This window comes from Apteryx rowi, unplaced genomic scaffold (assembly GCF_003343035.1).
Source record: "Apteryx rowi isolate R43461 unplaced genomic scaffold, aptRow1 scaffold_41, whole genome shotgun sequence".
In the NCBI taxonomy this organism is placed as follows: Eukaryota; Metazoa; Chordata; class Aves; order Apterygiformes; family Apterygidae; genus Apteryx; species Apteryx rowi.
In genome coordinates, this window is record NW_020450621.1 from 664,005 (window position 1) to 687,879 (window position 23,875).

Here is a 23,875-nt window from a genome sequence, read left to right on the forward strand (position 1 = left end):
AGAAAACAAATAGTATGAAACTTGGCCAAACAGTGTCAAAATCCCCCAAAATTACACAGAGTCAAACAGATGAATCTCTGACAAATGAAAGAGTCTGGCACGTAAATTCAGAGTAAATTTCAATTAGGGTGTAAAAAAGTTAGTTTTTAAATTAACTAGGATATTTCCCACTGCTCATCTAGTAAATGAAGGTGTGAAAACAATGGGTATCACTATTATGTAATATAAAGCACAAACTTGGACCCCATTTTACTAACTATTATTAACACAYAGAACAAAGAGATGGCTTTTGCACTAAAGAATTTATAATTTTGCTCCAAACGTGGAAAGGAATAAAGAACAAGGACATGAGATATAGCAAAAATCAGAACAGAAGGGCACCATGCAAACCCACAGAAGACTGCACTAAATGGCTGTGGAAGGAGGTTTTGTGTAACAGTCTATATTCAGATGAAAAAAAAAAGTGCATTTTAATAGTCGCCATGCTCTGTTTAGAATTTGAATTCCCACCAGTCATATTATTTTGTCTTGGTATCTTCTTACAAATTAAGAAGTAGCTTAGATATGGAGAGTAAAAAGGAGACCAAAAAAACCCACCACCAAAAAAGTTACTCCACTACAGTATCAATCCAACAGGCCACAGAAGGYATAAAGATTTCCACATAACGCCTATGTCACAGAAACCTTGTTACTCATATTTTAGTATAATCACAGCAGTGCAACTCTCCAGTGAAGATGTGGCTATATCTGTAAAAAAGATACTATTTCACTCAGGTCACAGGTATGTAAGATGTAGCTTATAAGATAACTTTTATAAGATGTAGCTGTTGATACAAATCACTTGTATAAAAGTGAGYCTACATAAGGGCTTTTATTAGTATAATTATTCTAATATCAAATCCCCAATTGGATAGATATACCAATACAATTTTTGCAAGCTTACAAATAAAACAGGCTAGATTATAGACAGCACGCTTACTCCATCTTCAGCAGCAGAATAAAACCTCCAAAGTGACCCAAATTAAAAAAACGTTAAGTAAAATTTTAACAATTACTTGAACAGCAAGGTCRTGTCTTAATTTGACTTTAGCAATTTATAAAATAATCATAATCTCAACCTTAATATGTTCATTACTATATATATTTCAATATGACATTATTACAGGTATGCAAAGAATTTTGCAAATTAAATAGAGTACCCCTGGCATGCTGAGAAATTATAACCCTGGAAATAATAATTCTTTGTATTGTAAAAACTTTCTGATCACTTATCCTTTATTTTGATGGGTATACTTAATATCTTCTCTGGTAAGGTTCAAGAGCATAAAGACATGTGAATTTAGGCAAAATGCTTTAGATTTATCTAATAAAAATATCTGGTAATATTTTGCTTTTTCAAGTTTGGTAACTCTGAAAATAATTATAATTTGTAGCAACTACTAAGATGTGGTACTTTGTTTACCAACATCAGAATTTGCAATTTCAATAAGGTATTATGTTTTTAAATAAAGGGTATAAGCCTGCCAGGCTTACATTTCTCCTCTGCTCCCTTTTTCTGTGCTGTGGAAGTAGTCATTGCAAGTGATGCAAAAGGTTAAATCCGCCCACATCATAGAAACCAACTCATCCAGAGAGGTGGCAAAGGACCAACAGTTACACTAGCAGCCAGATGCAAGACCATTTCCTTCCTTGTTATACACCCCATGCATCACAACCGCTCAGATTTCCGTTCGGGCCAGGGCTTGACTATCCTTCTGCTAACCACAAAGCACATGCCTACTCCACCTCCTTCGCATGTGATCATTGTAGTTCTCAAAATGTGAGCTGCATACACAAGCTCTGCTTCTAGAGGAACTAGATATATGCTAGTCATCCTTAAGATCATGTAATTGGAATAAATAAATACATAAATATCTATCCCATATGAAAAAGGGCACACTGTTCACAACTACAAATGATCAATGCTAACCCTCTGGAAATCTAGCTATTAGTTTTTAATATTTGCATAACTTCAGCTCAAGAACTTCTAATCACTGTCCCTTTGGCCAAGGCTGTACAAACAGAGAATATAAATCCCACATCCCAGTTTGGGTCCATACTTGCCCCACTGGCACTAACAAAATAATCTAGGAATTGAGAAAAATCATTAAATCTGGATCCTTATGCTCAAGAGTTGTTAGATCAGATCAGAATCTGCTTTCTTTACAACACAGAAAGAAAATCCCTGCTAACATAACAGTAAAACATATACCCTTAATATTTAAAAAAGGAAAAGGTGTATGTAAATATTTTAAAATTTAGCTTCCTTAACTAGTCAAGAAATCAAAAAAGCAAGAACTACTGTAGAGACAAATGTTAAACCTGGCAGAGTGAGGCCAGTATAAAGAATAGTAAGAAACAAAATACCGATTGCAACAGAGCAAACTGGCCTTTTCACCTACTGTCCAATATGGGAAATGATGCTTTCACACTCACACACAAAGCCACTCCAACTATTCCAGAAATTACTGAGCTCTTCTGAAAATCTGGTCCAGTACTTTTATCATTAAAAGCTGAAACCAAACAAGCAAGTTATTTTTTGGTAATAAGTAAGGGGCACTTAACTCATATGCTCATATACAAGTTTTAAAAGGTGAAAAACTGTTCAGTGCCTGGCTGCGACAGAGAATAACATTATTTTTCCTATATATAAGGCTATAATAGAGAGCTGCATTGAAGTGAAAATATGTTTAAAAATCAATAATTTTTATTACACTAAAAGCCACAGTAAAAATATTTCTATTTTCGTGGAATCAGCATTTTGATTTTCAAACTCACAAAGGAAGAAAATTACAGGAAGTTATGGGTGTATCTGCCCTGTGCTCTCACATATGGAGAACTGACTGAAAACTAAACATCATTAAATTAGTTGGAAACTTTTGTATTTAGAGTAACTTTTTTTGTTTCAGGGAGGGGGGAGGAGGGGGAGCTACAGCCAATTTAGTATTCCACCTTTCATTTTAAGACCAAAACTATTTTTTGTTCCTCATTTGTTAGACCAAAGTAAAGTTCCCCTAAGGTACAAAAGGCAATGAGATAAGAGCCCAAAGTGACATTTAAAGGCTGTTTATTTTTAAGGTAACATAGGGTAACTATGAAAGATCAAACAAGCCTAAATGGAGCATTTAGGAAAAAGATTTTAATATGCAGAAACTGGGAGATATTACTTGGTTCTATCCACATCTTTAAGTCCAAAACTAAGTTAATAACTAAGTCCTGATGCTATTTAACCTGTTGCATTGTTTTTCAAGGTAATTCTCAGAAATACTGAGGAGACATAGATGCCAATAATAGTTTGGAAAAAAGGATTTTCAGAAATGCATAACTTGAATCCTTGACTATTTGCCTTTACATTTAGCATTACTTGTCCATCTCTTACACCAAATGTCTTAAGAAAAATGGGTTTTTTAGATGCACACACCTTGCATTTCATAGGGGTATGATTAAATACTTAAAATATAAGGCAAGATCAGCTGGAACAAATCATAGCTCTATATATTTGAGTAGAAATAAACCAATTTGCACCTGCTTAATTTCAGTTTCCAACATATTCATATCATATTTTTCTGCCATATAAGTATCCATCATGCTGTAAGATTGAATTCATAAGGAATTCATCAGGACAATTTCATTCTTGGAATGAAACCAAACTTACTCAATTCCAAGTTGCTTTTATACTATATTACAATGTTTCTATTGCATTTAAATGCTAACGCATATTATGAACCACATTCAAGCCTTGTTTAAGCATACAAATCATCAAACAAAATATGAAAAAAAAAATCCAAGCTTTTTAATACTCTTTCCTTTATGAACCTCTAAGTTCATGCAAAATTGCTAAAAGACAAAGCAAACCCTGTATGCATTTTGAGCTACTGGAAACCTGTTTCTTAAAGTGCAAGAATATTTGACCCTGAGATGCCTTTACAGAAAGCCTCATTAGGAAGTTCTAATTATGCTTTGACTTCACAGATGTGGGTAAGCCACTTTCTATTAAGCTTTCTAGAACTCTGAACTCCTTTGACGTGCATTTTCAAAAGTAAATATAAACACCAACTACCTCGTGCAATTTTGTTTCATTATGCTCTGGAAGGAAAAAAAAAACCACACACAAAAAATGAAGATGCCTTTTTTTTTTTTYCCCCTTTTATGGTTATTCCCATACAGCTTAATAGAATCCATTCCTTTTAACCAGTTTGTAACTTTGCTTGTATCTCCTTAGTAGAAAAACAACAGGACTTCACTATTAACTACAAAGTTTTTAGATATTGTGGTGAAGGAAGAAGAAACAGTGACAAAAAAAGCCCCAGAAAGCATTGAGATAGCTTCTGATCAAAAGACAACAAACAAGTGAGCTATTATTGGTGGCAAAGATCAAAGAAGTTGGGGGGGTGGGTGAGAATCAATCAGCCTTTTCATGTTACACTCATTCTCAAGAAGGTCTTACTCTCCATCCAGCTTCAGCCTTTAACTAATGTAACAGAACAGCATGCATTGCAAGTACTTACATATCCACTTTCATATTGCCACCTCAATTATTTCACTTCTGGTTATAAAAATACTGACAATCAGCCTCTGGTATTTATACAGTCAATATTCTCGACTGCAGCTAGTGAAAAGAGAYGCTCTAGGCCAGAGATGCTCGGTTTGCGGTTTGTCTGGAAAATTCATCCTGCCTGCAGCCTACTCCTACCAGCTTTCCTCGAGCTCTCTGGGACCACGCTGCAGACTGAGTGCATTGGTCTGGTCGTGTCAGCTTGCATTCAGCTATGGTATTTCCCAAGGACAGTACAGCTCCTTCCCTACCACAATGGGCTTACTGCACATACATCACACAGCACATACACGCACACCAGAGAAGATGGCAAGCACAGTAACCTGTGCACCTTGCTCCCACTGGCTCCCTCTCCCAGGAGCAGACAGGGAATAGCAAGCTGTACGACTTTTTCAGCCAACCTCAACCGACCCTGGCTGCCCTCTCTCCTCGGAAGTAGCAGGGAACTGCCTATTTAGATGCACTAAGACAATGCAATAGTGAGTGTATTGAATATATGGAAAAGGTCCGGTCACATCATCAGGAAAAGCTCATGATATGTGGTCCTTCTTGCCTTTAAAACAAGCTACGTGATCCACGCAACCAAAAGGCTGGATCAGTTTCCAAACTGAACATCTGTAGTAAACGCTGATTTGTCACATGAACTTTTATCTCATATTTAATTAAAAGTCTTGTACAATTTATGGGTGAAGATAGACAGACTTTGTAAGTAGAGAAGCACAGCTTTTAAACCTATGCAAGCATAGAAAAGTGAATGGTATGGATTTCTAATATGTTAAACATTGCTCTTCTATCTGATGATCCAGAGTGAATATTAATAAGAACTACAAATCACCTGTGCAAACTTCAAGATCTATCCAACACAAGAAGCCCTGAGATAATCTGCAAAGTGCACTATGTATCAGGAAGCAATATAAACACATTACAGTGTGCAACAGATTTAAGAAATCATAGTATTTTGTTTAGTCAGTTTTTTCTAAACTAGGACAGTCCAACCTCATCAACCACAGAGCCCAATCCTACTCGCAAGGCTGTCCTCGCATATCACTCTAAACTCACAGCCCACTTTCCAAGTGAACAGCCGTATGAAAGCAGAGAAGTTTGTCTTTGGCAGGGGGAAAAAACAGCAGGTCAGATGGAATTATGCTGCAGGCTGAATATAATATTGCACAAGCTGTCTGTGAGTCTAAACTAACCTAAATAGTGATTCAACAGACATGGATGTGAGCTCAACTATGTTACCTATAGCCAGTGACAAAACTACTTAGATATATGTTTGTGTAATTAATCCAACCTTAAAGCCCTTCAGATGTTTTTACTTCTACACTACAGTAAGATTTCCAGTGTACAAAAAGTGCTGCATGATCAAACTTCAATCAGATTTCAAGCACAATTCAGACTCAGATATCCTATAGTAAGATTAGTTTTAATCTAATTTTTTTCACTTATTCCAACATCAAAACAGTCAATTCTTTTAATTGTTAATTTGTTCACTCATTTTCTTCCTGTACCTGTCATTGTGCTCTGCTCTTACCGAACAGTTAAAATGATTTTTTTTTTTTTGACTATTGGATAAAAAGATAGCAAACCCTTATATATACACACATGTATTTTAAGGCTAACATTAGTATACCTGTAAAAGCATGTTATAATCACTCTGAACTTATACAGCAGATAACCTTAAAGAAGCAAACATGAATCATTGAAAAGGTAGTTTTTACATTATCATGCTCTCATTGTACTCTCTCACTCCCCACAGACTCTCTGAAGTATATATTCTGCAATTTCACACATACCAAAAAGTATCTTTGGAATGTTACAGTATAATTGTTTACAGAAACATTTAACGGATGAGTAAGCATCAGGAGGCCATCGCTAAGGGAAAGCAAAAGTTAAAATGCTAGAAGCATTTTGAATGATCCTCTCAGCATGAGGACAGAGGACGGACACTCAATCCAGAAATCTGGTGTTGACTCAAGCGATATAAAACRAGCAGCCCACACTGAAGCATATGAAGCCATCCAACCACTTAACAAAACATCTGCAACCACCTATCTCTTTCCAACTGGATTTTGGTCACTGCCTAGTAAAGCAAACAAATACTTTAAGAAATTATTTGATTTAAAACATAAATATTATCACAGGAGATTACATGTTCTCGACAACTGATGATTTTTTTTTTAATTGGTGCCTTAGTTTTCCAAATTATGGCACAAATAATTTGCATGTGGATGATACAGAAATGCAACAGAAGTAAATGGAAAAAAAGCTAGGCACTGACTACAGAGACAGCTGAAAAAAAGCYGATCATTCTTTCACTACAGGAAACTGCTGGAGACAATATGCTGTAAATTAAAGCCAATTTTCCTGAATTCCCTGAAGGATTGCTCCTCCCAGAGATTCTGCAAATCCATTAGCAAAGGCTCATCACTGGAACTGTAGTTTTCTTGGGGCTTATTTACTGAAAAGAATTAACAAACGCGCACCTAGAACAAAATACAGCGTGTACTGAGGGAGAAATCAAGCCTAACCTTACATTACAGACTCCTATCCTGATTATTACATAACAGCTGGGCTGGTTTCTCCTCCCACCTCCTTCTCCTACCTGTACTTTGTTAAGTCAAGAAAAAGCAAAATAATTTACCTCCCTACCTGAATTTATGATGAGAAATATGGATATTGAGGCAGGAGAGGGGACACATCCTAACATGTACTGCATCAAAAATCAAGCAGGTTTTTCTTTTAGCAGCAGAATTAGAAAAGCCAAGCTTTCTAAAGCCTTGTGTGTCACAGCTGATCATAGGTTCCAGCTGAAGCTTTTCTTATGACTGGGCACCTAAGATCTCTGTCCAAGTGGATTCTACCATGCCTAACAACATATGAGTTGCAGCTGGTATAGCAGAGTCTCTCTTTTCTACCTAGCTTCACACTTCCACAAAAGTTTCAGGAACTTGTGTCTTTGAGGAACTTCTGTGCCTGTGTTAAATTTGGTGGAGAATAGCTAATTAGGAACACATATATAGCATGATTGTATAAATCTCATCCTGTTAAGAAAACAATCTAAAAGTAGCACAAGTTCCACCATGAAGCCTTTTAGTTCCTATCACAATATATTTCCCAGCATTTCTCATATAGTTGTAAAACGCATGAAACTAAATCATGTGTTAAAATAATGGACTGCACATGCTGCTTGATTAAGGCTTTTCAGAGATATTTACAGGCACACAGAAATGCATGGGAATTCCCAGGTCATGGTACCTACATCCTACTATCAGAAGCACTATACCATATAGTCTCTTCCGGAAAACTTTACAGCTCCATCTTAAAATTAGTTATCTTTTTGCATCCATCCCCCAACTGACCAGACCTTAAATAATCTCTAAGTTAGAGTATTTCTTTTAATTTCCACCTTAATTCATTAAAGGCTCCATCCAGTGGCCACCTGAAGATAAATGAAGCACTTCAGAAAGTGTAGGGCAAGGTTTTTCCTCAAGGTTTTTCCTTCTCTTTTCTTCAGCAACATAGTGAAGTGGTATTACTGTGTATCCAGATGTTGTTGTCAGACAAATTCACTATTTTCGACTTATAAAACTTTGCTAATGCCAAACTGAAAGGCAAATCCAAGTATTCCATGGGTAACTTTTTCTATAACCACTTTCACTTGGTAAATTATAGGAAACCATAGTACCACTGCTGATTTTAAGAGAAGATCTGTACTTTTTGTGTTACAATTACCATACCAGAGCCTCTAAGTATGTCTTTGGGGGTTAGGGTAATGAGGAACACAATGCAGTTTATAATGAAGTCTAAAAACCAAGACTATGTTAATCTTTTCAATAACTTAAATCCAAGAAGATCAAAAGCAAATGTCTTCCTACCATAGCACCACAAAAACTAACCCCAAGTACTTGCATCTTAATGCATGTTGGGYTGTTTTCTGTTAACCCAGCATTAGATTTCTTATAATACTTAGTTAGCACACACATTCTTCCACAAGCTGGACTGATTTCTTCCACAGTTTAACTTGTTTTTGCCAAAGTCTCTTTTAGTTCAGCATTGGCTGCCTGCCTAACGAAACAACCTTTCTTTATGCCAAAACTGTCATCTTCAGTTGCACAAGATGCATCTTACTTAAAAACATGAATAATGGGCCCTATGTTTAATCCTTGAAGAACTATTTTTAAATGATTTCTAGCAAGACTTAAACAGATACAGAAGCAGTCAGTACCTAACCTCATGGAAAGAAAATTCCCTCTCAAGAAAGACTATATTTTTCTTGTGTATTTAAATACATCTTTTAAAAGAAAATCCTAATCTAATTATTAGAACATGAAAGCGTATGCTTTTAACCACAGACAGCAGAGAGAAATATAAGGCTCACTATGAAGCTAAATTCAAAAGCTTCAACCTCTCTCAGTGTGAGGTCATCATTACATATGATCATGTGCCTCACAGACTTCTCTCTTACTCAAAAGACTAGCTTCACAAAATAAATATCTGATAACTTTGGTAAATAATCAACCATTGTTAATGAAAAGTGCAACTTTCTGCCACAATTTCAGTGACAGCTGAAACAAGAATACCTGTGTAAGAAGTTGTTCTTCAGTGAGATTATTGATCCAACGGGTATACCGTTCAGTAGACTCCAATGGCTCTCTTCTGATTTGGCAACCAATAATCTAAAGCAAAAAACAACAAATCACATACTGTAAACTGCTGTATAATCACACAGCAGCAAAACAGGAACATCATAAAACAAGCATCCAAAGCATTGGAAGCCCAAGAACTAAAGATTATCTACACATTCTTTACTAGGCCCCTTCTATGTTCATAATATGATATGTCACAGTTACTCTGTTCAAACATAAGAGAGTCACAGACGTTCAAAGGTCCCTAGAAAACTTAACAGAGACAAGAATCTTTTTCATAGCATCAGTCTCGAGAAGTCTGAACCATACTGGTTGAAATTTTACAAAAATGTCATCCAGAGGCAGACATCTGGAATGCAAAATTTCAACCAAAATAGTACGAGTTTGGCAAAAGAAAATCAGAACTTAGATAACACTAGATAATCTTACCAATAGTGCTATTGGCTGTCTATCATCATGCTACTTATGATTCATATAAAACAACAACAAAGTATTCTAATTCATCTTCTTAAATATATATATATACGCTCCATTTTGATAACYGTTATACTATATATAACACTATATTCCCATTAGAGCAACATTTTCTTCTCTATTGCTGTTCTGTAGTTCTATAGTTAAATACTGATTTTAATATTCTGAACATCTATAATCATAATAAACAGCTTCCAAAACACGCACAGAATAGTAGAGGCATTTCTTATCATTTGTAAATGCATAGATACATATTCATGCCATTTCATGTGAACATCAAGCTGTTCACTCTTCAAATCTGTGGTCTGACAAAGGAGAAACCAAGAGAATTTGAAAGTTGTATGGAACCCTAAGAAGAGTGTAACTATACAGATCTCTACTGCTTGCTACCCTGGATGGTCTGCGGTTCACCCCAAACCTTCAGGGTACTACAAGAATTATATATGCAAAGTAGCCTGATAAGGTTTATACCAACTACTGCACTACTGACATTCTGTAGCTACCATCCATTCTCRTCCAGATTTTGACAGGTAGTTGCTGTTGAGGATGTGTTCATCCATTGCGAATTAACACCAAAGTGTAGGTATTAGCATTTCTAAACACTAATTTGGGATAATAAAGTTCTGTTTAAGCACAGTGTAGAAATCTCAGTTTTTTTTCCAGCCTAAGCATCCATAAGGAATGTCAGTGTATACATTGAGCACTACCAAGTTTAAATCTTTCAAGTACCTCAATTTACAGAGCTTTAAGCCCTTCATAGATGTAAGTTGTCAGGCTAGAGTTCTGCGCATCTAGTTATGAATACTTTTGATTTGGGAACAAAAACACCACCAAGAGACATATCTAGCCAATCAACAGAGTCTTATTGGAAAAAGAAAAAAAAAAAAACCCAAAGAAGAAAACTTGCAGAAGGACTTCTGACAATGAAGCATCACTTAATACAATTTAGAGTATGGATTAAATACATTCAGAATAATCCTCAAGAAATCATGATTGGCTTATCCCACCAAAATAAAACATAATTTCTCTGAACTGTGATTTTTTAATTATTATTATTATCATTATTATTATTTTTTTTTTTTTACTTAGTGACAACTATGAATTACTATGGACAACTTCAAACATTGTCTTAGATTTCTCCTGAATCACAATTAAAGAAAGAATATTGAGACATTTTCATAATATGAATCCAAAATTCTTTTAAACCCAGTATCAGTTAGAAGTGTTCAAGGATGTATTTTTAGAACAGACAATCCACAGATATAAAAACGTCACAGTATTTGATCTGAGGTACATATCTTGTTTTCTATAAGGAGGATTTTTACTTAAGAGAACTATTTACAGAACTCTTACTACTACTCATTAACCAAGACAAGTTCTCTTGCATATCCTGGAATTTTAAAAGTTAGCCTTAGACACTTTGCAAGAACTCTGTGTGAAAGTCAAGAAAATGGAAAAATTACGAAGTACCTTTTTTTTTTTTTTTTTTTTTGGAAAGGCATTCTATAACAATACGATATGGAAGCTTAGTTTCTCTATCCAAACAGTCTCAGCCTAAGCCTGACAAATTCAAAACCCTGAACAGCTTTCACAAAGTAATAGATATGTAGGAGAATCTCAGATTTGGTTCCTGAAAACTGGGCTTCCAATTAGAGTCAAACAAGTAAATGCAGTCACCTCTTTCTAAGTAACCTGAAGCTTAAATGAGAAGCAGAGGACRGAGTTTCATATTTTTATTATATTCACTTTTGCCCAGTCCAACCTTTTTCATAAATGCTATAGTTTTAGCAATCTAAAAAATTGTTGAATCCAGGTGCTCAGTAAAGGACAGTAACTCCCAAAGCTCCAAAGAACAATTGGCTCAAATCTCAACTCCTTGTTCTTGCAAGGAAAGTGAAATGGGTTTGATCAATTATCTGTACACGCATTCAAGGAGAGGTGAAGGCAGACAGAATAACTGTTATTAAATTGGACCCCGACAGCTCTTTTCTGTGTCATACATTACTTTTCATATTTCTAGAGTTCAACTTAGATCCTCAGACAAAATTTCCCCTTCTTTCTATATAGCCATGTAGAAAATTCCATAGCTCACTCCACTCTATTTGTCTGAGTGTTGGCTTGTAATGGCGATTCTGTACTTGCTGAATATAGGTCTTAAAATACTTTGAGCCCTTTGGAATGAAAAGCATCACAGTAAGGAAAAAATCTGTTATACTCATCAAATAAACATGTACTTTAGGAATTACTGTTAATGCAACAGCCTAAGTCTACAACAGAAAAACTAATGGGCTACACTGAATTTCAGTATAATTTGGCAGAGAATCGCCAGGAAGTGTAACTTTCTGAACTCCTTCACCTACGGACATGCATAATGGCAAGAGAGCGCAAGAGGGTATCAATCTAGAGCCTTACATACAAACAAACTAGTTAAATAAAACACTAGATTTCACTTAACTAAATTTCTCTAGTTAGTAATTCTGTTTCCTATAGCAAAGATCAACCTAATGTTTAGAACAACTGTAAAAACAGTACAATACATCACTCTCTCTGCTGTATTTTTTTTACATTTATATGTTTTTTTCTAGATTAATAGGCTTTGCCTCTGACCTTTAAGAATCAGATGTTATGGTAACTCAACATTTCAACAACCAAATGACTTTTTTTTTTTTTTTTTTTTTTTTTTTACCTACCCCAAAGCAAACTTAGATGAATCATTAGAGAAACCCTTCTGTGTTGTGACACAAAGTCTATACAGCTTTAGCAGCACTCTAAACGCCTAAAGGTTCATGCAATTGAGTCTAAATATGGTTTTACCAGAATTGATGGCAAAGCATTAGAACAACAAGCTATGTCCAGAGCAATGGATTTCACTTCCATGACTAAACAGGACAAGGTTGATAATTCTTTGTCCTTGAATTTTCAAAACAAGAATCTGAAAACCTCCAGCATGTGACCATTAATAAAGCTAGAAGCATGTTATAATAATTTAATCTAATATAAACGAACACTAAAAAGGAAGAACTGTAAAAGTGAAGCTGAGAATTAATGTGAGAAAGAAAAGCTGGTTGATGGAAAAACTGGAAGACAATTCAAAATGTAACTAAGAAAAACAAAAACATTCTCCAACTACAAGACTCTACACGCCTACAAACCTTTCTCATTTCTCTGCTCTTTCAATACATGATAGCTATTCTTACTCTTTTTTAGTGTGAACTCCAGAAGGCATCATTATTGATAAATGCTTCAATGAAGTTAATATAAATACGAGGTTAAGATTTCACCCTAATTTCTTCTTCCTGACACATTAAATAGGATTATTACCTAGATAATAAAACATCATAATACATATTTAGCAAGCCTATATTTTTTCCATATATGGAATCAGAGGAAGACAGAGCACAGGAGAGGGAGACAGATGAATATACTTTAGAAATTCAGTAAGATGTCCTCCAAAATAGTGGCTTTAAGCTTGCTTTTTCTTAAAATTACCTAAAGGTGCTCTCTATACATACAACAAATATTTTTTCTTTCCAGCAGGTTTTTTAATTATTTCTAAAACCCATCCTTCCTCAAGCATATTGAATTGTTGTGTCTATTCCCCCACCTCACCCAAAAAAAACCCCAAGCCCCAAGCAAGTATAATTCTTTTCCTTAAAAACAAAGAAACTGTAGTCTGTGTTCTTAGTGGACTTCCAAAGATGTAGCAAACCCTTGGGAAGGTCACGTAAAAACAAGCATCTCTCTCCTGCAGAAGACAGTATTGTAAAACATCATTTAATCACATTCTTCAATCATAATGATATCACAACAAAATACACTTAACAATATAAATGCATGCTACTGAGAACAGCTGCTTTCTGATCTTGCAACACAGCAGGACAATAATTACAAATGCGTAACAATGTTAGCATTTTGTAAGAAGTGAGATGTTCACACTTCCCTCTACCCTAACATAACAGCGAAATGTTTTGCACAGCACACAGACTTCCTGCTTTCTTCTCATTTTCAAAGTCAATATCACTCAAGACTGCTTTTAGCAACATCTTAAGATATATGTTTCATAGGCATGGATCTTAAAATTGTTACTACGCAATCACATTTATATCTGGATCCTCAGCTAAAAAAATCCCAAACCCTTCTGCTCTTTGGCTATACCATTCATCTCTCGATGGGACTCTAACCCATGACTGGGATTCTTGACGTATGTGGTGCAAGATAAACACCACCAACACAGCCTAACTCTACYTGAGCCTTTGATACAACTCCTATAAAGCATTGCTCAATTAACCAGCTTCTTTCATCCAGTCAAAATCAGAATTACAGTACAGTTTCCTTTAGTTCTTCAGTGTAAGGTGGGGCATCAAAAGCAACTACACACTGGTTCCCATTTCCTCCGTGTCTCACAGAGCTCTTCATATATTCACTTCAATGAGTATTTCCTTATTTGTGCTTCTTTCGTAAGTTTTAAAATACCTTTGACGAAATTCCTTCTGGCCTTTTTACATCCATTCAGACTTCCAGAAAGTAAAAGAAACTCTCCATATTACAAACATACTTTTCAATTTTTTTAATACCTGTTTCCATGCAAAAATTGAGTTCATCCAAATTTCAACTTTTTGATCTGATTAGGCAAGTTTGTTTTTATTATTACAAATGCTAGCTATATACTAGCATATACCTAGATTAAACTACATAACAAATACATACAACAAATGCAATACATTCCAGATTCCAAGTGGAAACCTGCTGTAGTGCAGTATTAACATTACTTGTTTACAAAGCAGCAATTGAACTATAAACTTTTTTTTCTGCCTGGTAGCAAAGAACTAGGGCTGTTCATGGGACAAAGGAACTCAATCAAGGGGAAAAAAAAAAACAACACGAGAATCCTTTCTGCTACTGCACCAAATGAGGTAATTAGTTTTCTAGACAGACAACCACTTTGTAAATTGTATACTAAATGCAACTTATAACTTATTTACTTAATTATAATGACCACTGAAGAAACAGAAAATAATATATAATTGATGGTAGCAGGAGACAGTGACAGGTAAGAAGTATTAAGAATATAAAATAGTAATCCAGTTCTATCTTAACTATCAACAAATGCATACTCTGAAAAGCCATACCAGAAAAGTTCTGACAYGCAAACAGCTTCAAATGAGCTGAGTTTCAGGGAGTGGCTAAATATAAGCATCTAGCACCCATGGTCCTGCCCGGCCTCCAGCTACAACTGTAGAAGGACCAGTCCTCTAGTCATATCTGCCAGTCTTGTCTAGATGGCTCAGTTACCTTAAGGTATCAAAATGGCATTATATGTCTATGTTTAGGCATATGAATCTCTCTCTTCTCTCATAACTCTGAAGCTTCATATGATTTATTTGGTTTTCATTTATATAATAATTTAAATATTATTTGGTTGTAAAAAATTCTATAAGTTTTTGGTTTGTTCTTGTGTATGTATATTTGTCTAAAAGATCAGCAAAGCTTTACATATTGGTGCAGTACTTCCAAAGGGCAGACCCAAAGCCAAACACTGACTGTTATCATTATGGATCAGTGATGTCCCGAGTATGTTTTACTGGAATCACGAAGCAGAAATTTACCCCAAAAGAAAAAATAATTGACAGAAAGTGGCCAGGATTTCTTTTGAAATACACTTAGGAAGTAGAGTTTGTACCATAGTTTTTAGTTGCCCATGTTTACTTCCAGTGTATTAACAAACAAACAAAAAACAAAAAAAAAAGTGTGGATTTGTTTGAGTGAATTCATATAAAAAACAAGTAGTCAAGGAGTTGCAATCAGAATGTGCACAGTAAAGCTTCAGACCACAATCATATTTTAAAAGAATGTTGTCATGCATAAGAAATCATGAAGTAGGAACACAACATTGTTGGTAAAACTTCCAGTAAGTATCACCAAAGAGATATTACAGCAAGTCTAAATAGGGAAGTATGAGACTTCAAATTACATTAAATTATCACAGAATGCAAATTAAATGAGTTTCAAAAGTACTTTCTCAAGGTAAAACAAAAATGAAAAAATGAGTAAGCGCTATTATTTTGATAACTAGCTTAGGTATGAAAAAGTACCAGGCCTGAGAAGCCCTCATTCAGAATCTGTCATCCTGGGATTAACATGATCTAAGGGTACAACCTCTGTATTAAAAGTTAGCGCACATGCAATCCCAACTTGATGCAGATTAAGTAAACTCATCGTCTCCTGGCAAGATGCTTGTACAACCACTCCTTTGCATAAAGTTTATGAACACTCAAAAAGAGCAATACGTTAGCACAGTTTCAGTTTTAAAACTGACAACTGATTTCTCCTGTGTCTGTAGCTCCCTGAAATATATTTGGGCTAATAACAGCTACCATCATGGCAAAACAACTAACACATGAGGAGGAGGGAACTTTATTTCCAAATATTTCACACTTCAGCCATACTTTTAAAAACAAAATATACTGAAAAACTGTACAACAATCAGATACTCATGAATATCAAACTGCACTAGCAGAGCAATCGTTTGATGGGGTTATTGGCATGTGGAGGCCATATTAAACACAAACTTAATTACAAAGTGGTGTAAGTTGAGATGTTTCTCATTTAGGATATTTGATTAAATGTAGAACAGACTTAAACTGACACTGCGACTTTGAAAATCCCCTGTGGTTTTTCAGAAATACCAAATTAAGAAGAATCTTATAGGAAGCTGCTTAATAAAAAGCAAAGACATAGCTGAATTCCAGCATATTTGGGTGATTTACATGAAAAGGCCTAATTAACAAAAACCATTATAAGGATAATACTCTCATTGTCAATGAAAGAATTTTCATATTCTTCAATATACAAAAAGAAAAGGAATCATACCTTCTTCTCTTGCACTTCCTCCACTCTGTCATCACTTCAGAGCAAAACCTTTACACAACTACCCTCCACGCCAAAAGTAGACTACCGAAATATTACAGATAATCTTAAAAAATCTCTAGTAACAATTTGCTGAAGTCATACACACACACATATATATATATTTGTAAGTATTTCTATGGGATACCTTTAATTTAGGGCCACATTTTCCATAGACTGGTGAAAATAGTTAAAGACATACAGATTGCTTATGGTGCACAGTATACTGGAACTGCGCATGCAGTATTAAAGTTCTAATGATGATAGTATGTACCTGAAAACATTTATCAGGAGACTTTTTTCTTCTGGATGACAAAAAAATAGGTTTTGAATCACCAACAATTGTGGGTAATCACCTTGAGAATATAATCTCTAACATCTTCCCCTCTGTCCTCTCCAAAGATGGATCAGCGCCTCCTCAGATCTACTTCACTCATTTACTGGGGCAAATTCTTACTAATAGGATGAAGCAAACAAATTTGACCTCCTCTATTCACCTACCCTCCAAGTCATGCCTGTACCCAATTCATTTCTCTTCAATAGATATTATATGAATTAATGCTTATATTAAGGTTTAACTCTATAAGCACTGCTTGCCAGGACATGCCTGGGCAACACACGCTGATCCGTCTCAGACATGCTGAGTAAGGGAGAATGCAGGACAGCTGATGCAAATTAACTAAGGAAGAACAGAAATTACCTAAGACCTACACCATGAAGATTTTAATCAAGCTCATGTCCAAAACAAAAGCATTTATTAAAGAAAAATGTGCTAACCTATACACAACAACTGGAAGATGAAACAATATAAGGGAGATTGGTAATACCTGGACTTCAGTAGAAGAGAAGACATATTGAGGAAGAGGTTACTGACAACTGTTAAAATTATTACACACAGGAAGGATGGAATTTGAATGGCAGGACTTTTCTGTCACACTGAACAGCCAGGTAGTATTTCAATGTTATGTAATTATGTTTTAATGACAGTTTAGCAAAGCTTCCCATAAGCTTATCTTTTAACACCTGCAAAATTACATACAAAATACTACTTAGCTATTTTTGTAGTCCAGACTAAACCATTGTCTAACTTATAAAAGAGAAAAACTAGTAATCCCTCAAGAATAAATGCTCAGAGTAGACAGCACTCTTGTTGACCACGTCTTTAACTCAGTACAGATGAGCAATAGCAAAGCCACTGTGGAGACAAATTTGCAGCTTCTCACTCCYAACTGAGGTCCTTGTCCAATGCATCACACTGCTTCAGTTAAACAAGACCTGGCCCAAAGCTCTTGAGAGTAAGCCTCTATGGTCTTTTATGGGCAAAGCAAACTCCTGTCTGCCTATGTTCCAAGCTGACCAGAAGCTGTGAAGCTGCTGTGACAGCAGATACAAACCCTAGCTAATATATATTGCTGTAAGGCAGGAAATACTATCTGGGGTTCAGCACTGCTTTAAGCATAGCTGCACAGTTTTCAGCTGGAGCAAGCTCCTGTCTGCAACACTCAACTTCCCCCCCCACACACCCCCAAGATATACCCCTAATATAGCACATATTTTTTCATTGTATCATGTCATACTGTGATCCAAATATACAGAATAGTTTATCAACACATTTAGACTTCAAGGCACCAATGCTTCTTAATAAGTTTACTTAAGACTTGTAACTCCACTAAAACAGCAAACAGCCAACAAACTGTTTCTTTACATGTTTTCTAGTTAGAAAAAAGCAACAGGTATGATTATATGAAAATCCATACAAGTTTTAAAGTTTCTTGATTCCAGTTAGTACTGGGTGACAAAAGACTGTTTTAAAAATAAGTCACAGGTACAGGAGACACGCATTATCTCAATTTTGTCAGCTCTAGTCACACAAACAAGGCTACCTTGTTAAGAGGATAGTTAAAGTAAATCCATGTCTAAGTGCAAGGTAATTACCAGACTACATAATAACCATTTTGACTTCCAAGATAAAGTACATAGATGAGGCACAGGATGTTGTCTGAAAGGTAATCTGTATTTACAGGACTACTCTAACATTAGACTAATAAGAAGATACAGCAAACAAAAGGCTTTAAGATCTTTCAGGGGTGACCAAACTCAGTTGGTATGTGGAACGCAATCACTACACACTGAGGACTGCCAGTACTCCCAAACTGCTACTGTCGACTGCCAGTGCATAAGGTGGCCTCCCTCTTCATTTTTCTTCCTATTTTTATTCTTCTTTCCATACTCTCTTTCCTCATGAAGCAGCTTGGCCTGGCACAAGGCAGATAAAACAATCTCCTGCCTTTATTCCAAACTTGTGATAATAAAGAGGAACAAAAAACTCCATTAATTTGATATGTCACAGCTGCTCAGTAAAAGGCAACACTGAGAAGTTTCTGCTGTACAAGCCAGTGGTCTAGTGAGTGATGCTGCATTCGAAGTTTATCGTAACAGTTTCTAAATGTGTGGATGCACACCTGAGAGGAGAGAGAAATACAGTTCTCTGACTGCTTTTGCCACTTGTTCAGAACATGGCAGCTTAACTATTCAGCAAAACAGGTCACTTAGAACATGCTATTTACATACAGTGCTCTTTGTACACAAAAGAATCAGTGTAGACTCCAATTTAAAGAACTGCTCTGATAAGACAGCATATGGAAACTGGACTGGACTACCTAAAAGTACATCTCTCCCTCCAATGACAAGAGCTAGATCTAAAATATGGAACTTGCTGACAGATGAGATAAGAATGTCTATTAGTCTTTTTGCATTCAGAACAAAACAAAGCTCAGTATTTTTTAAGCCTTTCCCACAATACTGTTCTCATGGATTAACTCATATAAAATCCCATCTCTTGCTGATATAAAAATAGCTGAAACATCATCATCCTTTTGGTATTTTGAAAAGTAATCAGATCTTACTATCATGACAGCCATACAAATAATGAATACGCTGAACTTAAAAGTTCTGTTTCATGCTAATATCTACTTCATATACCATTAAAAGTTTTGATATTAATTATACCTGCAAGGGAGGACCTCAATTTATTCTATATTCTTTCTATTGCTACTTAAAAACCTTTACTTGCTGTTTCAAATATTGTTTCAAATGAGTAAGGTGGAAGGTAAAGAACTGACATAAGCCATGGAAGCAGATCATTTTAGTCACAAAAGAGAGAGTGAAATGGGTGCTTCTGCAGCAGAGAAAAATTCAAGCTAGCCACCTCTAACTAGATGTACAGTGCTAAATAAGCAATAGGTGAGGAAAATGAAGGAGAAAAAAACCTTTTTCCATATCTTTCTAGTATGTAATAGAAATGTGCAACAGGTCCAGGCAAGTAGAATGTCACAGGGTAAAGTAATAATAGAAGAATTTACCTTTTACAATATAACTTTCAATGTCAAGAAGTGTATGTATTAAAGTGTGCTCAGACCAAAAAAAAACAACCACAATAATAATACAGCTTCATTTCCAAAGTTCAGTTATTTGTGAGCTTCCCCACAGAGCGGGTGGTGCTGGTGGAGGAACTGGGAAGGGAAGACAACACTGTGGCCTAGAGTTGTGCCCTAAAGAAAGGATTAAGCTCAGCAATCTCATTTATTCGTTCATTTGTCCTATTCATTTGTTAATTGCACAGTGTTTGTTTACAGCTTTCCCAAAAGTAGATGAACAGGTCTGTGGACTAGTAGTGCGTCACGCATTGTTCCAGTTCACTCAATGCTACTTTAATGTCACATGAACTGTCAAAGATACATTCAAGTACAATTTAATTTGGTTTGTTAACACATTCAGATAATGAAATAATACTGGGTTAAAATGGCCTTAGATATTACAACTCCTGGCTTAACTCCAAGCTATAGCATAAGCCAAAAATTTGCTTTAAAAATGTAAAACAGTTAGAAATTCTCATTGAAGAAACAAAAATGGTAATACACCATGTTCTGCCACATGCCTCAGTATTCTAGCACATGTCTGAGGGAGAGGCTAGTAATTTTACAACAGAAGGAAAGGTTTTCTCTCTGACATTGGTAAAGATTCGCATCTCTTATTCAGCCAGTGAAAACAAAAGGAAATAAGGTTCTTTTTTACTTCCCTTGCCCAAATTTTGATTCCAGCTGTGGGGAAGATGTGGAAGACAATGAGAAAGAGCTTAGTTATTTTCTAAGCAATTCTGCAGAAAGAAAGAATGAAATCTAAAAACTGGAAGTGACATGCTATTTATGTGCATGGTCATATTGTGGGGTTACACATATACTCAAATTAAAAACTCAGACTTTTTAACAGTGGTAGGGGGAAGAGTACAGTAACACCTCACTCTTCATGCCCAGCAAACAAAATGGTGCAAGCGGATGGAATAAGTCCCAGACCATCTTCTGTATCCAAAGTACAAAAATCATTCAGTATAGCTTTAAGACAGGTGTGCTGTTCACTTTCACAACCCACTGACTGTCTCATTTCATTTAAGCACCCTTCCTTTCTCCTTTCAGTATCTACCCATATTAAAATTCATACTGTAGTGAACTCCAAGCATTGTGTCCTCTTCCCATCTATACTGATTTCTTGAAGAAAGATCCCGAAATCCTTAGGAAAAAGAAAAACTGGAAAAGTACTCTGCTGAGTGCCACACCATTCTTGGAAGCCTCCATAACAGCCCAGTGGCTTGGCAAAGTGTGGCCGGGTACCCAAGCATTTCAGGGATGAAGCACTTCTCAGAGAAGCTCCCTAGCGCTGTGTGAGCCCTCAAGGGGTGTATCCAAACCACATCCAGTGATGTCACCTGAACATGTCCACAGCAGGTCCTGATGCAAGTACTCCACAATGAAACAACCCAGAAACAAACACAGCTAACAGCCTCATCTGTCCTTGAAACAAAAAGCCCTGGGAGTTCCTGTAGAGTAGCACTCTGTTCAAATAAAACAACAGAATAAATGTGGCATGTAGGTGTGAAAGGCTGATCATCCCTACATACACATACAGACATGTATATTTATATTATTCATATACAAATATTTATATATACACGTGACTTAGGAAAAGATATTGGAATATTTTCTGGGCTACCCAAAACTCAGAAGCCTTTTCCAATGGAACACCAGTATGTATACAAAGTCGGACATTGTCCAGGAGAACACAAGTATAAGTAAGATAAGATGTTAAGGCCTGAATTTTTCAGAATTAAGGGAAATGTGATCTTGGGTATTGCTACTCATGAGCTGCTAATAAAACATTCATGACTTGTAGTAGGTAAATAATCAGCACCCTGGCAGATACTCAACAAACAGAAAAATTGGATATATGCTGCTTCTAGGGATAAACAAAAAATAGTGTGAGAACTTTCAGTAACACAGTCATTCGTTATCTAATAAGACAGTCATTAATTATCTAACAAGAGCATAAGCAATTTGAAGGCACACATGTATGAAGCGTAAGTGCATATCCCTAATCAGTTAGTGTGAGAGGGTTGGTAGCTATATCATCAATAGACAGAACATCCCTAAGGCTTCAAACTGCTAAAAGTAAACATTTATACAGCACCAGCAGAGCTTAACAATTTGTAGTATGAAAACACGAAGTCTCAAAAACTCGTGTCCTCTTTTTAGGATTCCTGTCAAGAGGACTTGGGCATAATGCAGTATGTTCACCAGGGGACAGCATGACAGTGGTTCTAGGGCTGTATTCAGTATTAGCAATTTATCTTGTCAGATCCCAAATCCTCCACTATAAACGTTACAGACAACAGGACAGCCCCATCCTTCAAGATCTTCTTAAAAATTCCTTAAGATAAGAATAGCTTAAGAGAGTARAGAAGAATTTGTTCTTGCTCTTTAAAAGCACAATGAAGTAGTCCATGATAGAGGAAGAGAGACTGATAAAGCTAAAGGCTGCAGCAGTAATTTACCCCATTCAAATTCCACTACTTGAATGCAGGGGGAAGCCTACTGCCTTTTCAAAAATAGGGACACACTCTCTTTGAAGAACAACTGGTACCAAAAGTTGTACTGTTACAAAGGTACCTGATAACTTTGATGCCACTGTTTAGTAACTGGGCTTCAAATCAGGGTAAAATACTTTGCATTTAAGAATAACATCAAAGAGGAACAACCTCAGGGACTAGTTAGGATCTGGGATAAGATTTCTCTTGGTGGAAAAAGTTGGAGACTTTTCTAACCTGAGATTTGTAGGAGTAATGTAGTAGTAATGACAGTAGTAATGATAGTAGACTGAAACCTCCAACAGTAGAGCTCAGTGAAATATTGGTCTCCAAATCTTGCTCTCAATAGCAACTGGCACAGCTAGGACTAGGAACAAAGATTCTAAATGTACACTGAAACTACCGTAAGTCAAAATTAAACTTTAAATCCAGGTCAGGAGGAGTTGCAAAACAGTGGAAAGTCCAAGTCTGCAAATTAGAATTTCAGGAACAAAACAAAAAAGCTGACTGCTTCACAGGCATTTCTCCAGCTTCTGCTTTTTCTTTACCTACTCTGGTTGATCATACTGCCCAAAGTCTGTATCAGAACTTCGATTACTGAACTGAACCTTACTCAAACATCTACAGTTGTCTTCCAAAAACAGCAGGTTTGAAGGGCATGATGATTCTGAAGACTGGAGAGAAATCATTCTCTTAAGAACATCAGTTCACCCTAATATTGGGCAGTATATTTGTGGCCAGAAGGCCATCTTTTCTCTTCTCAGAGTAACTGAAGTTGTGTCAGGACTATTGAGGCTCTCTGACCTGGGACAGAGCTGATGCAGTTGTTCATAAGGAATAGCTGGAGATGTTCCCATTTCTGCTTTCAAGCCTTCAAATTAAAGTTCTGGAAAATACTACATTATTCCAGAAAGCACACACAGGCATCAAACATTTTCTGTATCTGTAAGATGGGAAAGCATGTCCCATGCAAATCAAACATTAATTCTTGCCTTCTTAGGGTTCTCAAGAACACAGAGAAGGAAAATCCTTTTATCTTAAGGCAAGAACAAAAAATTCTTCCAAATATAAATAGACAACTTCACACACAAATAATTACAACAAAATAAAAGAATTAACAGAAAAAAAAACAATAAAAGTTTAAAGAAAAATTGAGAACTAAGGTCATTGCCCAAAATGCTGCAAGGAAACCCTCTGATTCAGTAGAAAGTTGAAAGTGATGGCATGAGACAGGCTCTTCCGACATGTACTACATCTATGCCATATGAGAAGCATACACAGATCTCTATCATTTTTCTTAAGGTTTAAAATCTCAGGCCTCCAGTCTCTGGACAG

At 36.0% G+C, this 23,875-nt stretch overlaps 1 protein-coding gene across 7 annotated transcripts in view; it reads right to left on the reverse strand.

Annotated features, from left to right (window-relative positions):
- Window positions 1-23,875, reverse strand: part of B3GNTL1 (UDP-GlcNAc:betaGal beta-1,3-N-acetylglucosaminyltransferase like 1) — a 139,201-nt gene that overhangs the window by 95,142 nt on the left and 20,184 nt on the right. For all 7 annotated transcript variants that reach the window (XM_026075693.1, XM_026075696.1, XM_026075692.1 and 4 more), the window contains one exon: window positions 9,178-9,273. In XM_026075693.1, coding sequence (XP_025931478.1) covers window positions 9,178-9,273 — 96 coding nt within the window. The remainder of the gene's footprint in view (window positions 1-9,177; window positions 9,274-23,875) is intronic.